Here is a 27,291-nt window from a genome sequence, read left to right on the forward strand (position 1 = left end):
CCAACCTGCAGACTTACTCAGTGAGAAAAATCAACCCCCGGTTTTCCTAGCTATTCCTCATGCTGTCTGTTCCTTGCTACATTCCTAACTGATATTTTAATGAAAAAGTTAATGTAGCAATAACTATTTGGGGACCTGCCAGTCTCCTGACACTGTACTGAGTCTTTTTATTTCGTTTGCTTTGTTTAATCTTTAGGCATCATTATTTCTATTTGCAGAATTGAAGACTGATGTACTGAAAAATACATAATTTCTCAAACATCACACAAAGTTATGAAGTTTTTGAGCCAGAATTCCAAGTCAGAGCTATCTGAGTTGAAAGCTTTTTGTTCTTGCCAGTTTTGAAGACTCAGTGATAAGGCGAGACAGAGAAAAGAGCTGTTGAAGACAACATGGATCTGCAAGCCCAGCAAAAGCAAAAATCTGTATCAGCGAGCTGAACCCATTTGCCAGTTTACTGAAGAGCTGGTAGTGTGAGACAGAATAAAAAGCCTTGCTGAAATTGGTAATAGAAGGATTCTTTCTAAATTTCCCTGACAAGAAGTATCAATCCTGCCACTCTTTGTTACAGAAGATTGGAGCTTCCTCTCTAAAGCCAAAATGGTGACTGCCCAGTACTCCATTTTTCTCAGTATGCTTGCAAATCCATTTATAAAGGAGACCTGTGTTCAAAAAAAGGGGGCGGGGGTAGTTTGCTTAAAGAATTTGTGAGCATGCAAAGATATCACATGAAAGAAAATACCTGTGTTTAAAAGTAAGGAGGCCATATTTGGGATCACACATGAGTTTAAAATAGCAAAATACCTCCTCAGTGTGATTGAAGGATCAAGAAATATGTGATTTAATTCAGCCTAGAGATTTGAGACCCAAAAGTCAAACATACTCATTATCTGGCTCTTAGTCTGATGTACGTCATATTGTGAAAGAAAGGGCAAGAGCTATGAACCTGACAGAATATATTTAAATCTCAGTTCCACCGTTAACTGTGTATTCATCTCTGAAACTCATTTAGCTTAATGGTTAAATGAGGGTGATATACTTACTTTGTAAGATGTTGTGAGTGTTATTAAATGAGATAAGAAATAAGCAAAATGCTTAGGTCACTGCCTGACCCCAGTAAGTGGTAGATAAGTGGTGTTGCTGATGATTACAATAAAAATTAGAAAAGCAATGTCAACAACAATGGCTGAGAGGTACCTCAACCAGAGGATGACCATGTTAACACTGGGGCCATGAATATTAGTCCCAGAACACACTTTAGGTAAATGAGGCTGATTGCTTCCTGCAAAGGAGTTGATATTTCAAAGACCTCACATTATTCTAGAATACTCCTGAAAAAGAATGGTGGGCATTTATGTTTATCACTATGAAGTGGAACCGCACCACCCCTCCGCCCCATTCATCAATGGTATAAGCAGTTTACAATGCACTTGGTCGCCAAGTGGGAAATTACGTGATTCTTGTCGAAAATTTTACTGTGGCAACTGGTTCGTATTATTTTAAATTTGACTTACAAAGTGAATTAATACTAACTTTTGTCACAAAATTTCACAGAGGCATAATATCAGTCCTCATAAAATGGCACTGTTCCCAGGCAGACCACATTCTGAAGTCTGGAATCTCAAGTACAGATGGTTGCCTTTCTAGCATCAAAACCCATTTTGAACCCAGAGCCCCACTCCCTCAAGAGAAGCAGCTGCCCCACATGAGATCACATTTCTCAGCCACCTTGGCCTAGTCAGTGCCTTCTGGCAAGTTCTCTCTGACAGAAAAGAAGTGGCATTGCCATCTCCGCTCTCTTACCCCTTCTGCAAACTGCATGCAAGTGATAATTTGGCCATTAGGATGGCAGAGTACAGATCGGAAGGAGTCTAGGTCCTTGACTCAGTGCATGAAGAAAAGCTGCCACTGATTGGGAAATACGTGAGTATACCTTGGACTGTCACATAAGTGAGAAAGTTTTATTGTGTTGGAGACATTATACATCATTAGGTCATTTTTTTTTCTTTTTAGCAGCAATTCAACCTCTCCTAACTAATATGGATTTCATAGAGGAAAGTTACGTGAAAGATTTGAGTCAGTAAGACTACCTGGGATACTTAAACAAGAGATGAAAAGAAAAGCAAGATACATGTAAGTGTAACTCTTTAAGAGAATTTTTTTATATTGGACAACCTGCATCCACTACATACCAGCAAGTGTATCTGAAGGGTGTTAGTGATAGCAAAAAAAACTGAACCCATCAGATATAAGCTAAGTTTCACATCTTCGATTATGTGAAAAGCCTAGTTTAGTCACGGCTTCTATTGGTTTAGAAAGGACATTTGCTGGAGTTTCTATCTCCATGCAAATAAAAACTAAGGATGGGTAGCAACTGGAAGAATCTTTTCAAGCAACTGGCTATAGAAGCCCACCCCCAAGATTCCTACCTCTTGGTATTCCCACCCCAGTGCTTTCTCCTGCTGCAGGGAGCAGGGCTGACCTGGGTCACCAGTAGGGTACCACAAATATGACAGAGTAGGACTTCCCAGGCTAAGACACAAAGACATTGTGGCTTCTCCTTTCCTTTCTCTTGGATCACTTGTTCTGGGAGAATCCAGCTGCCACACTGTCAGGAAAAATTCAAACAGCAAGGAACTCAGCCCTCCTACCAACACCCAGCACTAACCTGCCAGGCACATGACTGGACCATACTAGAAGGTAACCTTCCGGCCTCAGGCAAGCCTTCAGATCACCGCGGCCCCAGCTGAAATCTGCACGCTGCAGCTTCATGAGAGACCCTGCTCAAGAACCACCCACATAAGCTGTTCAAATTCCTGGCCTACAAAAACCATGTGAGACAAAAGATGTTTATGGTTTTTAAGCTGCTAAATGTGGGGGTAATTTGTTACATAGCAGTAGAATATTAATTCACTAGCTTGTTGTGTGTGTGTGGTGTGTTTATTTAATTTTATTATTTATATATAGGCGGGGAAGGAAAGGAAATAGAAGAGGAAACAAAGCTAACTCTACCTGAATCTGAAAAGCTTTGTCTATTTTTAATTCCTTTTAATGCTTCCTGGAAATAGGAGACTGAGCTGTGCCAGACATCACGTAAGTATTATATTGAGTTTTCCTCGACTGACTCATATGATGAAATTCGTTCTTTATGTATAACAGGTTATTTTTAACTAGATGAGAAAGGTTTTACCCATGAACTTGTTACTGGATCATGAGAAGAGCAAATTTAAAGGTTTCTTTCTGTGTGTGCGTGTGCGTGCACGTGTGTGTGTGTTGATGGGTGGAATTGAAGAAAACATGGCTAATTGAACATAGGAACATAGCAAATATTTCATTCAAGGAATCAGAGACTATTTCTTAAGAGCCTCACATTTCACATAAAATGAAGACTTCAGGGCAATTTTACGCTTGTGCGTTACACGGCACACTGCGTCTCTCCCGGTCCATGATTGAGAACCCTCGAACAAAACTACTTCAGTTTTATCTTTCTTGACTGAGGGCACTTAAGAGGTGGCGGGGGGATCTCTCATTGCCTCCACATTGTGACTGTCTAGCTTGTTGGAAGTGTCACAGTGTTTGATCACATTGGCGTGATTACTGAGGAATAGAAAGCAAGGAACTTCTGGTGGCTCATTTCTCTCTTTACAGTTCACAGGAACTATCACTCGCTCTTACATTATATTAGCTGACACATTGACAGGGCCTCATAACAGAACCCCGCATCAAAAAACTATATCAGGAAGATCCAGAATATAGATGAATAAGACAGTGCCATACCTTATCATATACTGCCAAGGTCAGGGCCAAGCCGCGCCTGATGACCGTTGAGCAAGATCCACTGCCCCGGCCGGCCGGCCGTTGGCAGCACAACTGCAGTCTCAGGCCACCCATGTCTGAAATGGCCCTTTTTTTTTTTCCCCAACCTGATTCTTCACTAAATTCTGTAATCTAGCAACTACTAAAAATGACACGGTATGTTTATAATAAGCTAACAGACCCTATTAGATAATTTCCATGAATGCTGCATCGCTTTTTAACAAAATCAATTCGTGCATGGGGGCGGGAGTTGTTCTCCTTTGCCTGTGACGTTGCTGGTGGTGTGTAAACCCACACGAAGTGCATCCTGCAATCATTCCCAACCTGGAGTCTCTGAGGATCGTATTGGAGTTCCACGAATAATCCTCATCATTGTAAAAAGTGTAACAGGAACTATGCACTTGCCCATGACACAGCTCCTGGGGGAAAGTGAGTGGAGGCAGGTACCCTAGGGGCTGAGGGCCATGGTGGGCCAATGCCTGTTTTTATAAAGAACATTTTACTGGAATGCAACCACAAGCACTCATTTGGAGATTGTCTACAACTGCAAACTTCAGTAGCTGAGACAGAAGCCATATGGCTCTCAAAGCTAAAATATTTACTCTCTGGCCCTTTGCATTAAAAGTTTGCCAATCCCTGAAATAAAGTGTCGTACTTTTCATCTAGTTCTTAGGATGTTTACCCTGACACTGGACTTTCCACTGGCCATCTCCCACAGACCCATAGCTAATTTCTTGTTTTACAAAAATTAAAAGAGCAAATTTAGTGGATGAGGTCTTTCAAGATTTGGAGTGAACAGGATTTTCCTTCTTAACCAAGTATGTCCTTACTTAAAAAAAAAATGGACTCTGGGCTGCTCATATCTGTTTAACAATCTTTAAACCCATTGGGTAAGCTTAAGTAGCCACCTTTTATCCAACATGATTTCTTTAGTTGGTCACTGATATTTTACTGGGCTAAATATTCTTGGCCTTATATTGTCTTTTTAAAAAGAAAATGTGTAAACTACTTGGGATACAATGTTTTCCTTGATTTGAAAAGTCATGAGCATGGATTAATCCATATTGTACAAGATAAGAACATGCTTGTAGCAAAATTTAATAAGAGTATAACAGCTATAGGGTTTGAATTCACTGGTTTGGAAACAAGAAGCATGTATATTTTGGCACTGGGAGAGAAAATCTTTGTTATAGTCTAAGAAAATTATTTTTAGGGAGGAGAAATCCCATCTCCTAGTTCAAGGCAACAGAGAGAGTCTCAGTGAATTTCTGTTTTGTTAAAAAGCAAAGACAATGCTTGGAATTTTTGATGTAAAGAACTTTCTTCTCAGACTTATCTTTTTCAGTCAGATTGGGCAAAAGGACAGATTCACAGATATGAGGGTCCTGACAACTCCGTAACAAGAAAAAGCCTTAGACATATTCTGCTTAAACCTTCCGGTGAAAATATTATCCTCGTGAAGTACATGCAAAGTCAGGACCTCACAGATCTAGAACACGGGTTTCTCCACCTTGGCACGACTGACGTCCTCGGCCTGATGATTCGTTGTTGTAAGAGGCTGTCTCGTGCACTGTAAGATATGTAGCAGCATTCATGGCCTCTACCCATGAGGTGCCAGGAGGCCTCACCCCTGGTTGACAACCAAAAATATCTGGAGGTATCACCGAATGTCCCCAGTGGTGGTGGGCAGACATGATTGCCCCCCGGCAGAGAAACATTGGTCCAAAGAAGAGTTAGGCATTTACCTTGCCGAAGAGTGGTTATTTCATTTAACCGATGCAAACCAACTATCCATACAACTGGAATCCAAATCTGGTCCCTACCAAGAGGAAGCTCCTGCATGTCCTGCCACAGCGATCCATGCCACACTGGAAAGGAGACCAACACTTTCCTCAGAAAATGCCTCTGTGCTATTTCCTCTGTTTGTCGTCTTGCACTGTAGTACCCAGATTTCTTTCCCAGAACCTAATCAACATGTAGAAGGCGTCACAGGCATCCACAGTGAGACACACTTGTCAACTCGGTGTTTTCCAACCCTGCTTTGATTCAATAGCAATGATGGACAGCCTCTCGTAACTGATCAGGGCAAAAAACTAAGTAGCCTGCATTTGCTAAAGAGTCCACTGCAATAGATTATTGCCTTGCATATTGCACATTAACAGAATTTCTTATGACAGCACCAACAGTTAAATGTGGTTGTTTTCCTGTGATCCTTTTAAATCCCCAATTCAATTACCATGCTCATGTTTCTGATGAATCATCAGCAGAAAGCCAGACAATTTTTTAGAGAGGGATATGATCCTCAGCTGGAACATTACTTCTGTAGGACTCTGCTGTACCTATTGGCACTAAATAAACAGACACTCAGTCTAGCCTTGAAAAAGGTTAGGCCTTAGTATTTAACACAGCATGAAATTAACCCTCTATAGAACTTTTAGTTACCTGAAGATAGCTGTTATACCAATGACACAAGTAGGAGGAAAGTAAAGCTAAATAATGAAATGCAAAGTGTGTGGTGTTACTTTATTGTTGTAGCTCTACATTTGATAGCCTCAGAGATGCAAATCTCAGCTCTAGGCCATAATTAAATTGATGCATCAAAATCACGAAGACTTCATGTGTATTTTCAACATCACAGAAGCATTGAAATGTTAGGTCTCCGATATTGCTTTTCCCTCAAGGATTTCCTTTTTTCTCTACCTTGTCTTCCTTCACCAGAGGGATGCACACCAGCAAAGCAACGTCTGACGTGTTGACATTGCCGCAGATACCAGATCCCCACAGAATTCGGAGACTATACCATAAATGAGGAGCTTTCTCTGGATTCCAAAATTGCCTGAAAGCTGAACGTAGAAGTAAAAATGGACAAGTGGGTGTCCAGCATTTCGGCTGTGACTATGAGCCGAGTGCCTTCACTACATCAAAACACAGGTTGTAATTCATACACATTTCGGACAATGGGAAGACTCAATGGTTAGGGCAAGAAGGTCCCCAGGGACTCAAAGCCCACTAGCTATTTGATTTTCCCTTGCACTTGCTCCTTGTACATGCACCTCTCTAGGTTTCCAGTTGCTCGAAGCTGTTGACCTCACAAACACCACAATTCCATCTTTTCACCCTCAACAACATCCAAGTGGTGAGAAGTGAACCCTCCCTGGTGCACAAGACTCTGAAATGAGCTCCAGCTTCCTGTCCTTAGCTCAAACACAAAGAAATAAAGAGGCAATGACTAATGGGCAATTGTGGTTGCCTTGGCTACAATTCTAACTTTTGGCAAATGTACCTCTGTACGCTTAGTATTTGTTTAAACAGTACATTAAAAATACCAAAAAGGCGTCATTGTTATTGGCTAAGCCATATGCCTTTATTCTCTCTTGATTACTGCTCTCTTCTGTTACCTGCGCTCTCGCTCCCTGGCGCAGGCGATCTGCCACAGCTGGGATGGGGGAGGGAGAGCTCACGTCTTTCACTCTTGTCTTTTCCATGCATTGCTCCATTCTGAATGTGATGCCTAGGGGCCTTCCAGCGAACTGGATGTGTAAACTAAAGAGTTTTAAATCACTTGTAGGTGTCATTCAAATTTTCATCCCAACTAACAGGGAGGAAATTCGCCAAATCCACCCTGGGGCCATTTTCCCATCTCTTTCCCTGCTGACACTCATGGAAGTCATGTAACGTGCTAGACAAAAGCACGGCAAATCCCATGTTAGAATCTTTTAGGATTAACTCTCCAGTCCTTCCTCCAATCTTAAGAAAGATCACTTTCTCACTCATGAATAAGAAAATAAATATATAAAGGGCGGAAAGGTAGTTTTCATTATCAAATGCTTTTTTTGCTCACATCCTCTCTTTTTCTTATTTATCCAGACATGAAACCAACAGTAATCAAAATGTACTTGGAATTTCATCTAGTGGGATATAAGAATGCAAAACCTTAAGGGTGGAACTTTGTAATTTAGTACTCCTTATCCATTATATCATTTGAAAATTATTCCATGTGTTGTTGCAAGTAGAGGGACTATGTGATGATACTAGATTTAGGCTTTTATCAAGATTTCTCTGCCTGTGTGTTCTGACAAGTGCTGCCACAGCAATCCCCAGGGTGTGAACACAATCATTAGTAAATGGCAAAGAGGAGGAGTCAACAGCGCTTCAGCGACCAGTTCAACTACCCACTAATACAGGCTTTGAACTAGGATAATAGAAAAGCCATCTCTTGGGCCACTTTACCAGAGACTATTTTCTAGAATGGCCAAGGACAAACACCAAAATTCAGTGAAACACCTAAGGAAAAATAGCAACACCACTAGCCAAAGTTTTTGAATGACAGATTGCTCTAAGCAGCCTTTATATACAACAATATAGGTAGTTCAAAAACAATTTGTAAGTAATTCACCAAGAACCTAAAGCAAACCCCAAGGAAGTTGTAAAATCTCCATCCTTGTCAAAGGATTAATTTCAGAGAATCTCAGAGAGATTTCAATCCACAATGGCTGGGGCAGGCAAGAGAGGTGGCGTCACAGTCTGTATCAGTGTCCCGTAGAACTTTCCTCAGCAAAAGAAATGTCCTATATCTGCACTGCTCAACATGGTAGCCATTAAACTCAGGGCTTTTGAGTATTTGAGGGATGACTAGTTCAAATGAAGAACTGAATTTTTAATTTTATTTCATTGTAATGACATTTCCATTTAAATAGCCACATAAGTCTCCTGTCTACCTTACCAGAGAGTGGAGGCCCAGAAGCTGAGGAGCGGGGTGCTGGCGACTGAGTGTGTCTGAAGGCAGTCAGAGAAGCTGTAAGCCTAAGGCAAGGGCGCACCACCGCTTTGTCCTGCAGACCATCTGATTGTTAACAAAGGCTGCTTCCAAAGCCAAGGCTAACTCTTTGGGAAAGAGTGCTGTGATTAGTCATGTCTGAGCTGGTGGCACCTGTGCTGTGAGTTTTCAATGCCAACATGGCGAGAACTTCAACTCTGTAGATGTAGAGGGAAGTGGTGGAGGCAGCCAGGTTCAAGGCCATGGGATAGATGGCAGTTCTAGAAAATAGCCTGGGTTGTGGTTATTTATTGACTGCTCTGAATTAATGCTCTCATATAACTATGGTTAGGCAGGCATTTTAAATATATGACCGCAGCCAGACAATCAAGAGACTACTAGTGTCAGATTATTTATTTAGTTGTTTATTTATATGTTCTATTTATTAAGTTGTTTGCTTATTTAGAATCTGTCTCTCCCACTAGAATATGAGATGCATAAGTTCGTGGGCCATCCTGGGCCAGAAAGTACGGTACTGGATAAAAGATTGTCAAATGGGTATTCATACCAAGATTTATTTGTCAAAAATATATTTGAAGGTCTACCACATGTAATGTACTATTTTAGGGTTGGAAATTAGCTGTGAAAAGGCAGACCCAGTCCTTATCCTCATGACTTACATTAAAGAGCTAATGATATAATTAAGCACATATGGCTCAGCTGCTTAGAGCATCGTCCCATAAACCAGACTCACAGGTTCTATTCCCAGTCAGGGCACATGCCTAGGTTGCGGGTTCTGTTCCCAGCTGGGGTGTGTGCAGCAGGCAGCCAACCTATGTTCCTCTCCCCCTCTCTCTCCCTCCCTTCCCCTTTCCCTAAAATCAATAAGCATGACCTGGGTAAAAGCTAAAAAAAAAAAAAAAATGCATGATACCATATCAGCAAAAACCCTGATGGACTAGGCAGGGTTCAAGTAAGTATAAGCTTGCTTGAGGCGTGGACGTGAATTTTGAAGGCTGAGCAGGAATGAAGGGAGTGACATGGAAGCGAAGGGGAAAAGAGGAAGAGCAACACAGGCAAAGGATGTGGACTGGGCACAGGCCCTGGGAGGGAGCCCCAAAAACTTAAACAAAAGAAATCCAGTATTACTGTCACCCAAAGAACAATCACAGCAGAGGGGCTGGAGAACTAGCTGTCAGTGTCCGCGGGTGATGTAACGACCACCTCTAACTCTACTGAGATGCTTTTTTGCTCCTTTTCTTAAAAAGGATACAGAAAACCATGGGAGAAAATTCATTTATCCAACAAAACCATAGACACACACAAACACACTCAGACTTGTGTAAGAGTTTACAAAAGGCTCTGCCCAGGTGCTAATGAATCTGAGTTTCCAGTCTAGACAGTTCTTAGAAAAGTAAAAATATTACCCCATTTCACAGGTGACAACTCAGAGGCTCAAAGAAAATATGACTCACCTAAGACTGCATTTACGTGGGACAGAGCCACACCACGCAAGTCCCATTAACTTCTCTACAAGAGCAGTTTCTTCCGAATTGAGGGCCCCATAGAAATATTGAGTCTAATCCTTAGTGACCATACCAACTATGCAATTTTCAAAAAAATTATATACTGAGGCAATTTTTGTGCTGCCAGCGAAGGCACTCCCCGCCCCCTTGAGCCAGGGAGGCTCAGCTAGCGGTCTAAAACACACTTACTTCACAGCTGGAGGCCTTGGGGGGCGGCCTTGGAAAGTTCTACAGCCACTTACTCAGAAAGGTAACACTTTTTGTCCAGTTCAAATCCAGAGCCTTGCTTTGAACTATTTTTTTAAGTCAACTTGGGGAACCTGGAATCATTCACAGTGCCTCATTAGCTCTGAAATGCCGTGAGTCATTTTCAGATTCATGGATCGAATGCCCCAAAGCACATTCAAATGAGACGGCTCTCATATCCTGAGAGTCTGTAATGGTCCAGACACTTTAAATGAACCTTGTAATTAGGGTGACCAACTGTCCCAGTTTACCTGTGACCCAGGGTTTCCTGGGACTGACCGAATTGATTACCCTATGGGTAATTCAATCTTTATAAAGCTCAGGTGTGGTATCCACTATCATCACTGATAAGAGACTCCACACCATCGTGTTCACGTGGTTTACCCAAGGTCCGCACATTCTGCAGGGACAAAACCGGAGTTTGAACTGAGATCTTATTCCGGGGGCTTAGCCCTACCCCGGCCCTCTGGGTAGCCATAGCACTGCAGTTCAGCTGACAGAGAGGCACATCTTTGGGTACTGAAATGTAATGAACACCTCAAACCTTATACCTCTCTGGAGAATTCTCCCTCTTCTACCTTATGACGTGGATAGGAATTTTTTCATGACTGAAATAAAACAGGGAACACTTTGCTTTGTCCATTTTTTATAGGGATGCATGCTTTATCACTTTTTTAAATGACAAATCTCTTTTTTATGGCATCTCTTGGGGTGATCGTGGTTAATAAAACCATACTGGTCTCAAGTGCACAGCCCTGTAACCCATCATCTGCATACCGCATGGGTGAGCTTGCCACCCAAAGTCAGGTCTTTTTCCGCCACCATTTATCACTCTTTTGCCCAAAGCTCAATGTCCTGATTTGCATGTCAATGCCAGCAGTGTTATTTCACCTGAGGGCTGCTTTTAAAACACCCAGAGCAATGCAAGCAGTTCAGGCAGGGAAGCTAACGCCTAAGCAGTGAGGAGCAGCCTTGAGTCACACCAGATGAAGGGAAAGAGGAAGGGTAGGGCAGACTCAAATGGAAATACCTCCTTTGCCCTATAGCTGTGTGACCTTGGGGTTCCTAATAGTTGTTTTGAAGGATTACTATGGAGCATAAAAGGAGATCACGGAATGTGAATCTACCTTGCTCGATGGCTGGCACGTGGGAAAGGCCCCATAAATGTTAGTTCACCAATGAGCCCCAAAGAAAGGACTCAGTATGCCACTTGCTTCGTGATCTCCTCAAGCTTCCATCAGGGTTTCTGGAACCTAAACCTATGTAAAAATAATAGATTGCATCATAAGAATACAAACCACCCAATTTTGTTAAAAAAAAAAAATGGGCCAAAGATTTGAACAGACATTTCCCCAAAGAAACATACAGATGGTAGATAAGCACATAAAAAGGTGTTCAACACCTTTTGTTCAAGTGAATACAAATTAAAGCCACGTGAGATATCATTACACACCTACTAGAATTACTAAAATTAAAAATATTGACAATACCAAGTGTTGACAATGATGTGGAAAACCTGGAATTATCATGCACTGATGGTGAAGTTAAGCTTACCATAACCCAGCAGTTCCACTGCTATGAATTCACCCAAGAAAAATGAACTGTATATCTACAAAAAAAGGTTTTATAGGCGTTTTATTCATAAAAGACAAAAATCCATAAACAACCCAAATCGCCATCAATAGGTAAATGGATAAACAAGGTGTGCTACATCCATACAATGAAATAGTACTCAGTAAGAAAAGAGAACTAGGGAGACACCAAAAGGAGTGAATATCAAACACATGCACTAAGCAAAACAAGTTAGATGCAAAGGACCATAGACTTTTTTACTCCATTTATATGAAACTTTGGAACAGGTTGGGGGTGAGGTGAGGTGACTGTCTGCAGAGAGACCCAAAGGAAGTCTATGGAGGTGATGGGAACATCCCACATCCTGTTTGGGGTGGCAGTTACACAGGTATATACATTTGTCAAAACTCATTAAACTGTATACTTAAAAGGGGTGAATTTTACTGTCTGTAAATTAGATGCCCGTAAATCTTACTTTAAAAAGAAAATAGATTGTAATAAATACTATATGATTTCACTTATATGTGGAATCTAAAGGACAAAATAAGCAAACAGGCAAAACTGAAACAGAGTCATAGAAACAGACTGATGGTTGCCAGAGTAGAGGGGGGCTGAGGGGCTGGGTGAGTATACAAATTGGTAGTTACAAAATAGTCACAGAAATGTAAAGTATAGCATAGGAAATACAGTCAATAATATTGCAATAAACATGGTACCAGGTGAGGCTCCAAATATGAGAGGGGAGATCACTTTGTAAAGTATATGACTGTCTAACCACTATGCTGTGCACCTAAAACTAAAATAGGGTAATATTGAACATAAAATGTAATTGAAAAATAAAATTAAAAAAAGAAGACGTTTAAGTGAAGATATATGAAGTGCTGGAAAAGCACCACTGGCTTTCAAACCTATAACTGCTAAAAAACAGTTCTAAATATATTGATAAACATTTAAAAAATGTACTTACCTATTGTTTAAATAAATACATGATCAAAAATAGAAAACAGACTGTGAAATATAAGGGGTCTAGCCTGGGAAAGAGATGGAGGTGGAGGTTTGGGCAGGATAGATGAACAGGAAAGACCCAGCCACGTTATGAATTGGACGTGACCTGTGCCTTTGGTTATTGGGGGAGTAAACCAAGAAAAAGGGAATCTTTCATTGACCAGTGTCTCTATGGGTCTCACAGTATCACTTCACTTGGCTCTTTGTACTGCCTAGTAGACAGGTCAACATTCTCCCTTTAAAAATATGTCAAGTGGTCTCACCTCCAAAGAATATGCTAGCAGAGCTGCTATTGCTGCCGCTGCCCCCAGTTACAGTTCCTGCTGAGCTCAAAAATGCTTTTAAAAAAATTACACGTGAAGACAACACCCTTATCTAAGAAAATGGATCTTTCTTACAACTGATTTTGACTTTATCAACACTGCATTCATGAGAAAAGGAAGATAATCAGAAACTCGATCTATAGGGGCCCACAGCAGTTCCCAGAGCCCCATTGCCTAAGTACACAGAGGTCCACAGAGAATTGAGGACAGCAAAGCCCATGGGAGGGGAGGGGATGGGATGGGAGGGGGTGGGATGGGAGGGGAGGGGAGGGGCCGGGACGGGACGGGACGGGATGGGATGGGATATATGCGAGAGGGGTGTAGGGTTGAGAAGGGGGTATTGGGTGAAGCCTGCTTTATTCTGAAATTTTTATTTACTTAATTACTTTTTTTTTTTGTATGCTTAAATGGCCACCCTTCCCTGGCCAGGAAACAGAGATCTGATCCAAGCAAGACCAATTAGATATCCTTTCCATGGTCTCTGGCCCTGGGCAGCAACATGAAGGCGAAGAAATGGTTGGAATTGATCCTTCTATGGCAAAGCTATGCAGAGCCATTCTTCGCTTTCTACGACTCAGATCTTCTGAGCTTCCCTGGCTTCCCAATAACCAGTGGTGTCATTTTCCTTTGATTCTCTGATTACCTTACTACTTTACAATAAAACACCTTTCTGCTCAAAGTCAATTCCGTTTGTGTTGCTTGCAACCAAAGAGCCCTAAAGAATACAATCTTTTTGTAGCTCAGTCATTTTTTTAAGTTTAAAAGTGGCCACCCACTCCTCCTGAGAAACCATAAATGTGATGTGTTAAAAGCAGCTCAATCCATTGGCTTTATTAATGTCTTGCGTGTACTCCTGAGGCCTGGGCTGGGATGTAGGGCCTTCTATCCTGGTCTTCCTTGGCTTTCCTGGTGAGAGAGGAGCAGTCTATTGACAAGTCAGGATAAAATGTAACTCTTTCCTAACCTCCCGACCACCAGGAAAATATGCGGGAACACCTCAAGGCCAGCAGGACAAAACTAGGTCATTGACTACTGACTTGGTTTGAATGCATTTGTATCATTTCCAGCCCCCCAGTTTTCCCCACCACTGAAAATTCTAGGTGCACTTGGAGCCCCAACTCATTCTCCTTTTCAGAACCATGGACCGCAACAGTAATAAAGATGATCACAATTAGTATTAACAATTACTGAGCAGTCAGTCCCTGGGAAGCTCTGAATCAAGAAATTGATATGTTTTATCTCATTCAAGACATACAATAACCATAACTGGTAGGCATTTATAATTATTCCTACTTTACAGAATAAAAAACAAAAACAAAAACCCCTGAGGTTTAGAAAGATTAAACCCTATCTGAAGTAAACAGCTAGTAAAAGAGCCAAGATCAAGTGTGCGTCCTTCTGATTTCACTCATAATCACAATGACATCCTACCTAACGTGGGCAAGCTTCTGTCGCCGGGCTGGGGATCAGGGTGATCCTGGCTAACACAATGCAAAAACCAAAGGGCTTCCATTATTTTTCATGCCAAGAAAAAACACCCAAGGGGTCAGGCAACGAAGTGAACTGTCTTGATTTTATCAATTGCCTTTTCTCCTCTTCTTGCCACTTGAGACTTTGCTGTCCTCTGCGTACTGGCAAACTCTATCGTACCTGGAGCAGGAATGTTTTTCAGGATAAAACAGAACAGAAGACGACCACTCCCCATAAGTTCACAGCACTCAAGAGCTTTGCCAAAGTTGGAACTCTCTCAGGGCTCACTGCTGTGTGATGCCAAGCTCCAGGGACCTCAACCTTTGTACTTCCCAAGCTGCATCTGCCCACCCAGAAAAAAGACAGGGGGAGTTAACCCGAAGTCAAATTTGGCTCTTAAATATTCTCTCACAGAGCCTTTCAGGTGTAAAAACAGTCTTAAACCCTACAAAAGGATAGAATGGAAAATATCAATATGTTACACATTTGCTCAACAAAAATTGAGTGGACAAGTTTAGCTAATAGTGTAATACTAACAGTACTGTCTTCATTGCCATATACATACAATGATTAAGTGGAATGTTAACATTAAGGAAAACGAGGTAAAGGGTATATGGGAACTCTCTGTCTTATCCGGCAACAGTGCTGTAGATCTAAAATTATTTCACAATAAAAGGTTTTTACAAATGTGCTGGACAGGCTGGGTAAGAAATTCCCTACAGCATCCTCTGTAGGACCCACAGTTTAGGACAGCATCACTGATAGACGGCAGCTGAGGTGGGCACCGGGGGTCACGTTCGTCAATGAAGCGCCTTTGGTGGGGCAGCACAGTCTCTCTCTTCCAGAACTCAGAATAACGTGCTTGCAAACCAAGGCTTAAATGAGAACTAAGCAAAAAAGATCATTTCATTACAATACTTCACCTCTGGGCCATAAACACACACTTCATAGGCGTAAAAACATCATGGGAAACGGTGGGTGGGGACAGTAAGTGTATGGGTGGGGGGGGGGGAAGAAAAAGAAAAAACACATGAATGAAACGAAGCTAAAGCACGCAAGAATGAACCATTTGTACCACTCATCTGAGACCGGGGGAGACTCACACATTTGTATACTTATATCAAGTTAGTTAACTTGATAGCACAGATGGAGTAAGATACTGGCGTGCCAGTCCTCAACACACAGAGCTTTTTTTCAATGTTTCCAAAGTTTCAGAACTACCCACCTAAGAATTATTAAGCATAAGGAAAGCATTTCAGAAGGTTTTTAAGAGGCACTAAAAGGATGGAATTTTTAAGGCCTATGGAAAACTACAAGAAAGTTTGGAGAACAATCAGACCCAGGGTTGAGAAGACTTTCAAGGATTTGAAGGTCTCTTATTTAAGGACAGAGGCCATTTAATCTTCATATATAAGACTAAAAGAAAAGAGTTTTGTCCAGTTTAGAGAACCTCTTTTCAGATACGAGGAAAAAGTTCTTGAGCTGACAGGTGAGGAAATACCTCACTGGGTCCCCGAAGGGGGTCATCGCATTGTCTTTGGATGTCATTGCAAGGGCAGGCGACCGCTTTTTGTAAGGGTTTAATATAAACCTGCCTTAAAGCACAGAAGAGGAATAAATGGTCAATGGAAGGCCTTCCCCAATTCATGGCATGGTAGCACATACACCCTGAGGCTGCTCTAACACTTCTCTGAAGAGTGCTTGCTAGAGAGGAGTCAGGCATTGTTATTCTAGGGACAGAAAGCACCTGTCATGTCATGAAACTCTGGTGTAAAATATCTCTTGATTGATCCAGTTTTCTAACCTTTCTTCCTATTTCAGAGACTTTCCGAAGACATATGACGGTGAACTTGCAATTCAGGAGACAAGCTGATTGGGCACTGAACGCTGATTTCTTTTCCAATAAGACAACTGGGGTAAATTCATGGGAAAATAAATCATGGCCCCAACCTGGATTCTGAAAAAATAAATAAATGAAGGCCATACTCCCCTGACACATTCAGAAGGAAGGGGTGGTAATACCCATTAATATCCTATTTATAGTACCCTGGCTTGGGGAAGATTTTGGATAAATACTGCAGTTATTCAAAATTCATATTTTGAACCTCACCCCAAACAGCATTGTAAAACCACATTCCACTTTATCCCAGTATGTCTTCCATTTATATTTTAGTAGAATAATCTGGTAAGACACCCAAAGGCCTCCCCACTAATGAAATCACGATTTGCTAAGGAAAATCAATCTGTAACCTGCCTTAGTATCCATCAAAGACAAAAAGAGTCATTAAAGTCTGAAACACAGCAACTGCCCTCAAACTCTTAGAAGAAACAGTAGGAGAGGACCAGAGACAAGCAAAGGGTTAAAACCCAGATGATTTCCAGGTTAAGAGAAGGACGCAAGATCATTTTTTAAGGCAGACACCTGGAGGGAAAAAAGTAGTATTTTGTTTCCACCTCAAGAAATTGCAGACAAACATAAAGCAAATCACATCACTGGAATACTCAATTATCTGAACACGCTAATTAACGAACTGTAATCAACCGGCTTTCAGTCCTCTCTTCACCTGCTGTAACATTTGTAGTTCATCTCCTTCCTTATTCCTCACAACTGGTAGAACATTAGACAGCCTGCATGATGCATCCAAGGGAAACAAATAAGCACAGATTTTTGCTGATGGCAGGAATTTCTCATGCTCAGGGCATATGAACCAACAATATGGAAACGGCAGCACTGGCTGTATATTTTAATTATTTCCCCACACCTACTTTGCAAAAGAGACTTATAGTGCAATTAGGTAATATGATGCTCAGTTATGGTTATTTCCTAAAACTAAGCACAGACAGTCACTTAAAGTAGTAAATATGCAGTCATGACAGAATTAAATATTCATGAAATCAGGAGAGAGCGACTGGAAAGCCGAGGATATGAGAATATTAAAATTCATCATAGCTTTTACAATGTAAATCTTGTATGCATTTGTAAGGCACCTGGGTCCGGTCTAGAGTATGTTGAAATTCCAGCTTCTTGGTAGACTGCCATTTAAATTACAATATTGATTTTGGTAGATAAACAACAATCTCAATCCTTAGCTCAGTTTCAGTATGCAAAACAATTTTGAACATTTGCAAATACCAACTTGTGAAGTCAGCCTGTCTCCAAATGCAGAAGAACACCGTTCAATGTGATCCCGATACATTTCAGATACTTGTTTAATGCAACTTCACGACATGCAATTCTTCTCTAGCCAGCAGAAGTGACTATTTTCTTGTGCACTTCCTTAAGTGCTGTCTACTGACTGACTCCTCTTTGGCTCCAATGTTCTGATTTGTTGAACCAACTTTTCCCCAACATGAACAGCCCATTTCAAAATGTATTAACAAATACATGTGTACACTTTATGCAGGTACAGCTAAACAATACTAGCTTCCACAAAACTGAACTCCGCGTGCCTATGGAGAAAGGAGACTGTACTCAGACACAAAGCTGTAACAAATACACTCTAAACACTATGACCAAGGCATTATTTTCTATGCCATTTCATCTACTCCTTCACAATTTTCCCAACAGAAGAAGCAACAGCACCACAGAATGGAATGTGAATCTTTTTTTTTTTTTTTTAATGGAACCCAGTTACCTGGAGAACTCCTCTTTCCACAGCAAGTAGTAGTGGCTGTCCCCTGGTCTACAATGACACAGCAGGGCTCATCTGCAGCCAGGCACTCGGTCCCTACCCTCCCAGGTAGGAGGGTGCCAGGTGAGGAGGAAGACCTGGAGTTTGGAGCTGTGTTAAGCAGTGATCTCCATTCTACAGAGGAGCCAAAGTTTGCTCCCATTGTTGTCATCTGTAGGTTGATGTCACCCCCGTCCAAGGAGTCTCAGAAGCCACTTGGCAGCTCCTGAAGACATATGTTTCCCCCTGACCTAGATCATCCAACAAGCCCTGGGTATAACGGGTGGGAAGCAAAGGTCTCTCGACACCACTCTCCTGAGGTGTGGGCTCTACCCTGGCATCACATCGCACCTACCGAAGACTTTTCTCTGCACACACCGCTGAAGACGGAAACCAGGGCAGACTTCGGCACACGCCTTCCAGTTCAGAAAGTCACTATCGCCCATCGATTCCCTGAAATCTCACGCCTTGCCCACATCTGCAGCCCCCACCACCACACAAACGAGGGAAGGGGTGGGGGAAGCGGAAGGTTTAAAGTGACAGCCACTACTAGGGCTCCTTGGTTTTGTTCAAAAGGTGTCACAGCGCCAACACTGTGGACCTACCTTGCTCTCTCCTTTCTCACTGTTGGGTCTCGCCTCCGGATCGTCACTGTCCTCAGCTCCTGCACTCTCGCCGGGCAGTTCATCCTGAGCCAGCTGCTGCTGCTGCGGCTGGGGCTGGGGCTGGGGCTGCTGTGGCGGCGCCTGGCAGGCTCCGCCAGCCCCCTGGGAACGGGGGATGGGCTCCGGGCGCGGAGAAACTCCCTCAACATCCATCTCCATCTTCCCATTCACTGGAGGGCAAGACAAAAGCGAAGCGGAGACTTGGCAGCGGCGCCCGGCGGCTCCTCAGCTGCCGGTGGCACGCATGGCTCGCCGGGGAGGGGCCGCCTTCCGCGCGCCCTCCCTCCTGCCACCCTTTCCCCGCGCTCCCCGCAGCTCCGCTCGCCTGCTCGGCTCCGGCACCGGCGGCGTCTCGGCCGCGGAGCGCGAGGAGCGGGCGGCCGCTTGTCCTTGGAGCGGTGGCCTTCAGGCGCCCCCGGCAGTCCCGCTAAGCAGAGCGCATCCCGGCGGCGGCGGCGGCGGCGGCGATGCCTGCCAGCCGCGCGCCCAGCCCTGGGGCCGCTCGGGGACTTGCTCTCCAGCCCGGCCTCCCGATCCTCGTTGCTTTCTAGTTTCTCCTGGGGACCCTCGGCGTTTCCCCTCCCCTCCAACCCTCTGAACAAAGTTACAGGAAGAACAAACCAGATCGCCGGAATTTGCCAGGCGAAACTGAGAGGAATAGGGAATGTCAGGTGTTAAGTGCAATCTACCATCCCCACCCGCTGACCCAGCGCCAACCCCTCACCTTTGCCCTCTCCCCGACGCAAAGGAGTCAAGGGAAGGAGGGTCTTCCGACCTGTGCAAGGTGGTGGCAGCGAGAACTGGAAGGAGAAGAGCATACGGAGGGCTGGTGGCCGGTGCGCCCACCCCCAACTGCAGGCGACCCCCGCCTCCACTCTGGCCCAGGTCTCCCTTCCTCTCTCCCTCCAGCGGCCGAGCGTGTCTCCGGGGTCAGCCCCTCCGGTGAGTGCGGGTGGGTGTCCGAGCTCCGGCTCCTCCGTACGCCCCGCCGCCGGTGGCTGCGCGCCACGCCGCCCGGCACGAGAATTGGAGTGAAGAGAAGACAGCCGCAAATTCCGGGCAGGAAATCGACCTACCCTCGCCTCCGGCCCGAACGCGGGCTAGAACCGGGAAGGGGTGGGGCCCCGCGTGGATGGCGCGGACGCGAGTCTCGCAGCGCGCTGGAGTTTGGCGTAAAGGTTGGCAGTGGAGGGTCGACGAGGGAGGCGGAGGGAGAAGCGAGAAGTCACTACCAGGCATTTACTGCAATGTACCCCGGGGTGGGCGCCAGCTGGGCGCCGCCGCTCCCAAGTGGCGAGCTCTCCGGTGCTGGAAGGGCGTCCTCAGCAGGGCAGGTCTCCAAGAGGTTCCGGAGGTGACCCCAGGCCAGGCGTCGATCTGCGTCTATAAATATAGAGATCGTGATGACAGGGGTAGACTTGGAAATTCTGAAATCGGGGCTCACCGACAGTCAGGTGATCAGGATGACTTCTAAATTTAACACCACTTGGTCCTGGGAGTAGCTTACAACTTCACGGGAACTGTTACTGCAACTCTGCACAACCAGGAGGGACCTTCCAGCAGCCACGGAGAGGAATAGCGGGTCATTAAGAACCTGTTCAATATTAAATAAAGCCCATTGTTCTGGGCTTTGAGTTCCATAATGCCCCCAAATGGATCAAGAGATAAATGAACAATTCATGCATATCTTAGCAGAGGGTGGCTTTTTTCCCCCTAACATATAATGTATCACAGATAACACTTGCCTAATGAAACTAGAAAATTGCACTGTTCATCTCGTGACTGCGTTGCATTAACTTAAGACAACTTTTACATATCAAGACACGCTGACCCAATAAATGCAGTCACACAAGAACACATCATTAGGTCTTATCCTTCGAGTCAATCTCTTAATCTCCGACTCTGCCTGTAAGTGAGAGAAATTGTTTGCCACTTTAATTTAATCAGCGTAGACAGCCAATCTGGATAATGCAACGTGAACATGCTTTTAGAAAGAAAAAAGTTTGGGAATGGCATTACTGTCTCTTTTTTTTTTTTTTCTTTCAAAATTTCTAAAACACTAGACTTCAGGCTCATTGTCTAAATTGAGGACTTGTTGAAAATAAAATGAGCCTGAGATTCACTATATGTTTAAAATAACATTATGACCCTTTATTTAGTAATGTACTGGCTAAGAAAATAAATATAGAGCTATGTGCCTTTAAAGAAGTTACTTAATCTCTATTTCCTCCTTAGTACATTGTAATAAATCAATTCTTATAGTATTTATTTTATAATGGGAAATTAGATTATCTGTATAAAGGGCTTAGCCAAGTACCCTGGGGCATAGTGAGCGGTCCGCAATCACTGCCTGCCGCTCCGAAAATAGAGGCACAATAACACAAATCCACCATGAGCACTCATCTGAGGACCTTGATTTAGGAAGAAGGTGTCGTCGGTTTAATTAATCATTTTATATAAATTGTTTTAAAAGATATTTGGTATCTTCAAAGAATGAAGCTCCTTCTGAAGGCAGTGAGAAAGTGCTGTTTTATGCAATAAAGTTTTGAATTTGACAGGTTTTCCTTCTATAGTGTAGGAAATAAAAATTACATGTCATTTCCCACAGGAGCTGGAAGGGCTGATGGGTGAGTTATCATTCTTCCATGCTTGTTACTTCCCAAATGTGTCTGTGAACTTCTTTAAGGCTTAAATGAAGATTAAATCAAAATAAAGATACAATACTTCAGCTATATTTGTTCTAACTTTAGGCATGTGCTTGTAAAGATGCCTATTGCTAAATGCAAATATTTTCCTTTCTCTGCCCTTCTATTTTTTGGGGGACACTGAAATTTTTTTGCATCCATCATAAGTAAATACGGACTCAGAAAATATATTACATTTCAAAACTGTTGATTGCACCTAATTATGCATGCAAATTGCTACTTCAAGCATACACACAACTTGCAACGTTTTGAAAATTTTGCCCCAGTCGTCATTGGAGGTATTTGTGTTACTATTTTGCTTTTGCCTTAAATGACTTCATTTCCCGATTAACTTTCAATTAATGATGGGTCTATGAATAATTTTGACCTTTTGATGTCTATCATGTAGATGACGCAAGTGAGCAAATCAGCACTTTCAAGAAAATGCTTACTGCTTATACCAGACCATTGGATTTTTTGAGTCATAGAGAGGGGCGTTTACTCAAAGATGGCCTGGAAGAGTCCTCTAACTCAAAATGTGGTCGACGAACCAAGAGCATCACAACATGTATTGTTAGAAATAAAGAGTCTCAAGCCACAGCCCGCACTTACTTCATCACAGTCTGCATTTTAACAAGCACTGCAAGTGCTTCCTACGATACTCGAGTTTGAGAGGCACTGCTGTGACCCGTCACATAGTTGGCCTTTCTATATTACAATCGTCTTTGGCACTGTTCCCCTAAAATACTACTCGGAAAGACTGATCCAGAAAATGCAATCTTAGAAACTTGTGTGTGTGCTCTCTTCGCCCTCCCCCCAGGATCTCAGTGTTGCATAATGAAAAGTTACATAAATTAAGAATGTATCTGTGTTTGAATCTCTGGTAATGAATTAGAAGCATACAGTTCTCCAAAATCAAAAGCATTAATCTAAAAGGGGAACAGAGTTTTATCTTGAAGAAGTTTTATGCAATCATGAGAAAGCCGTTCCTAGAAAACTTGGTTATTCTTGACGTTCAATTTAGACTTGAAAATCCACAGTCCCCACTCTGCTGGGGTTATTGATAGGTTCTGCGACAACGCAAGCAGGAACGGCCAGGTGTGTGTCGGTGCCGTGGCAGTCTAACATACCTTCAGTGATGCCACGGAAGTGTGGGCTAAATTATATGCCCCAATATTTTTAGAAACTAACAGAACTTAATATTTTTAAAAGACTTTCTTGAAAGTGCCTATGCAGAGACTGATAAATTATTACTTTAAAGGGCTATCTAGTAGCAGTTCTCCCCTTAAATGTTTGTGAAATCACCTGGAGAAGGTTGTAGAAATGCAGGTTATGACTCAGCAGCACAAGGTTTGGGCCCATGTCTCTGCATTTCTAAGTAACATGCTTCCAGGTGAAGCCAGCTCTTTCGGTCCTTAGATTTCATAGACTTGCTTTATCTTTGTCAATGGTTCTCAAATTTTAATCACTTTGGGAGCTTTTGCAAATCTTTCATGCCTAGACTACACCCCAGACAAATTAAATCCAAATCTCTGCAGGTGCGATCTAGGCAGCATTAGTTTTTAAACCTCCCCAGGTGATTACTGTGTGTAGCCAAGACTGAGAAAAAGCGCTGTGCATCAATGATTCTCTAAGTGTGGTCCCCAGACCAGCATCAGCAGCTCCACCTGGGAGCCAGGTATGAATGCCAACTGGTAGGCTTACCCCAGACCTACTGAATCTGGGTCTGTACTCTAAGATCTCCAGAACTTAAAGACTGAGACTTACAGCCCTAGGGTATACTCACAAGATGGGGAGGTGGCACTCAACTAGCAGCAACCTACCTGATCCTAACTCCTGCATCTCTTGGCGCTTTACACATCTCTGTGCATTCTCGGAGGTTCCACAGACCCTTGTGGATAAAGTTCCAACTGATAAGAGGAGTCTACAAGCATCCCTAGGTCTACTTTAATACTTCTCTGGTTAGCAGTACTGTCTGATGGAACTTTACACACTGAGAGAAGTCTTCTGTATCTGTGCTCTCCCAGAAGTAGCCACCAGCCACATGATTGAACACACGGATTATGGCTAATGTGCCTGAGCAACTTTTAATTTTAATTCGGTTTCATTTTAACTGATTTCAATGGAAGTAGTGTCATGTGGTCGCTGGTTCCCCTATTGGACGGAGCAACTCCCAAGGACTCATCCTTCCTGTTGCTCAACCCTTATTCAGATTTCCAGGCTGAACACGGGCCCTCCTGCTTAGTTTCTGTATGTATTAATCTCCAATGAACTCACCAGGATGAAAAACATCTGCCTTGCCACTTCATTTACATAATAAATAACATTATGCTTATTATTTTGAATGAGAGGAGTTTAACTTGAATTAAATGCCACCAAAAGTTGTCAAAACCTTTTTCGCAGCATTCATAATTATGTTGCTCTAATTTTAAAGCCTTTTCAAACGTCAGCACACGTGGGCTGTGTTTGGAACTGCCTTAAGAAAGAGAGACAGAACACTACAAATGAATTCTGGGTAAAAGACACATAAAGACACCCTCTTCCCCAGCATCTTATTGATGCATAATGGAAAGTTGAATAAGTTAAGCATGTATCTATGTTGAAAATAAGTATCAAAACTTGCAGATTCCTCTCAAAATGGAAGATGAGATACAAAACAAAGGAGGATCAAGGAGCTAAGGTGCCAGAAGATAGCAAATAAAATTCAAGATAGAAATGTACTCAACAATTACCTTGGATGTAAATATATAATTGGTGGGATCAGTGGGATGGGATGGGATGGGATATGTTGGGATGGGAAGAGACGGGAAGGGATGAGAAGGGAGAGAATCAAATGAAACAAAAATACTCATGGTTTAAAGGCAGGCACTAGCCCCCTAGAGCCTTCCCTTCTGCAGGTTGAGAACAACAATAGCAACCATGATTACAATAGCACTGCCTACCAGCTATTAAGTGTGTTCCATACATTATCCCCTGCAGTACTCCCAATAACTCTGAGAGGTGACAATCATCAGGACAAAGATTATTGGGGGCACATTATTTTAATAGACACATCTCAGAGTAAAAGTAAACAAATCCCTGCTTGAGAGGGAAGAGGACAGTGTTAAAATAGAATCAGCCCTTTTCTTTGATTGAAAGGGACGTGTGTCATTTCTAAGCTGAATTAGCCACAACCTGTCTTACAAAAGGAGGCTACCATGAGAGAAATATTTCAGCAGGGTCTCTGCTTTGCCCAGCTGCTGCTAGCCTGGTCCTGTGTGATACAAGATTAGACCCACAAAGAAATGTGTAGCTAAGGGAAACAGCCTCCCTTCTGAGGCTGGTCCCTTCATAGCAACTGAAACCAATAAATAGACTGTCTCTGTCGTCCTCAGGAAAGAAACTCCAAGGGACTTTAGGCAGTACAGTTTCAGGAAGCAGGGTGTGGGCCCAGAGGCCCCTTCCCCAGGCTCTCCTTTTCATCAGAAAGTGAGGGAAAACTTCTTTATCGTCCATATTAACCCATCTCAGAAGAGAGGGGGCAAAAGGACCATGAAAGAAGAAGAAAATATCTACTCCCTTCAGGGTTGGACTAAAAAGGCTGAACCCAGAACTATGTTGATGCAACCTTGCTGATCTCATGACAGACAATGCAGCCTATAAATTAAGCCACAAGCCTGTCATCGTAGGCAGTGTTCAGAAGGTTCCCCCACCCCCCACTTCTTCAAATACAGCCATGTTTCTTAGCTGTAGTGTATGGACACGGGATTCGCAGGGATTCTGGACTTTACCTTCTGGGTCACCTGAACGTATTCCTGGACACTGCAGATCTACGAGCAGTCCCATTCTGCTCTGGCAAATTGGAACAATTTGTGTGAGAGGGCCCTTTGGCTTCCTGAATCTTGTTGCTGAATGCCAGACTTGCTGAGCTGGTTGTAGATCCAATCAGTGCCAAGATATCACCTTTATTACTGACAAAGACTAGGTTGGTCGAAGTAGCTTGTATCTTTAGGCAAATGGTCCTCCTTTTTTTGAAAAGCTGCATCGGGCAGACAAATCCATTCAATCATGGCTGCACGCGTGTGCCCTACAGGTGGCCAGCTCCCATCACGTAAAAGCAAGAGGACAGTAAACTCAGTTCATTTCCCCCAGATCTGCTAGGCAGGTAGGATGCCTCTCCTGGGGCAAAGAGTAGAAAGATGCTGAAAGTGTTATGTTATTCGAACTCCCACACTTGGAAAGAAATGTCAGAAGTGGGAAAAAGTGTTCATTCCCCCAAGTGAATTCTGCTCCAATTTCAGCAGATCCCATGTGCCATGTCCCTGCCCCCTCTCTCCCCCCCCCGCCCCCGCTGTCTGATACCTCCTATGGAGGGGAGAGTTAGTTCTGAGAGCCCACCTTGAAGATTTCCACCTCCTGCCTCTTGTATCTGCTTATTGGTCCTGTGTGGTCAACAGGCCACCATCAGCTCTACCAGCCACACTCCCCTCAATTGTAGAACTAACCGATTGGATCGTGTAGACGTGGTTGTTCAGAATTCGTCCCTCGTACAAAGCTGTCAAGAATTAAACTCCTGACTAGGCTTTCCTTAGCATCACACTTCTATCCACTGAGCCCATCAGGAATGTAATGGAGGTGTAAGCCTTACAGAGTGGTGTGCTAGCAAGTGCCTTTTATCTTACAAGTGCCTAATAAATATTGCATTTTCCTAATTTGGCTTTTTAAACCAGAGATTATCTTTCATCCCCTCATATAGTATACTTTAGAAGACCCACCTACTGCAGTGCCTCGCACACGGTGGGAACTAAATAAATGTTTGAGGGTGAATATTAAAAACCTTTCATGTGAAGGCTTACAAATGACTTTACATCTCATCTTGGAAAGTAAAACAAGAATGGGCTCCTGGGGCCAATTTGAAAAGCAGCCATCTTTCTTCACAATTACATGGAATTACGGGGTGACGGGGGAAGAAGGAGAGAAAACTAAGAAATGTTACATGTCCCTCTTTTGTCCTGAAATCTAGTTGATTCTAGATAAATAGGATTTTCTATCTAAGACTTGAGAAATCGTAGCTCTGATATCTAGCTGTAGCCTCCTTGGTCTGCTGATTATATTGTTTTGATTTGCTTTAGCTTAGTGCCATGCAGGGTTTGTAGACTCAGTTTTTAAAATTGCTCATCTGTTACTGACTTTATTATGTTAATTTCTGTTTCAATAGCTGTTTCCCTTAATTCAGGACACAATTTCTTGTGCACATTTTCACACATCACTTTTTGGTGGTGTATGTGTATCTAACCTGGGGCAAATTGGGGAGAAAAACACAGCTTTTTAGATTAAAAGAGATCTCTGCCTGTTACATTTTGTGCTCTTAACCAATTAAAGAAGCCAATGACATTTTTTGTTAAAAAACAACAACAGGCTATTTGGAAACTAAGTTTTCAGCATGGATCATGGTGATCACATTTGTATCAATTTCACTAAACTACTGTAAGAAGGTAAATATCTGTAACTTTGCACCAGCATACTTTCTGAGTGTCCATATTCTTTTTTTATGCAATGAAGAACCTATAATTCCTTT

At 42.9% G+C, this 27,291-nt stretch overlaps 1 protein-coding gene across 7 annotated transcripts in view; it reads right to left on the bottom strand.

The window, feature by feature from the left end:
- The window catches only part of RBMS3 (RNA binding motif single stranded interacting protein 3), a 1,181,733-nt gene extending 1,161,462 nt beyond the window's left edge, over positions 1-20,271 (bottom strand). For 4 of the 7 annotated variants that reach the window (XM_054595674.1, XM_054595677.1, XM_054595676.1 and 1 more), the window contains exons 1-2: positions 19,775-20,271; positions 18,991-19,220 (exon numbers count right to left, since the gene is read on the bottom strand). In XM_054595674.1, coding sequence (XP_054451649.1) covers positions 18,991-19,220; positions 19,775-19,868 — 324 coding nt within the window. In that variant the 5' untranslated portion in view covers positions 19,869-20,271. The remainder of the gene's footprint in view (positions 1-18,990; positions 19,221-19,774) is intronic. The other 3 variants (XM_054595672.1, XM_054595670.1, XM_054595673.1) reach the window with 2 other exon arrangements.
- Positions 20,272-27,291: the final 7,020 nt, after the last annotated feature.

The sequence above is a fragment of the Pteronotus mesoamericanus genome, unplaced genomic scaffold (assembly GCF_021234165.1).
Source record: "Pteronotus mesoamericanus isolate MK-2021 breed Mesoamerican mustached bat unplaced genomic scaffold, CSHL_Meso_final scaffold_54, whole genome shotgun sequence".
NCBI classification, from domain to species: Eukaryota; Metazoa; Chordata; class Mammalia; order Chiroptera; family Mormoopidae; genus Pteronotus; species Pteronotus mesoamericanus.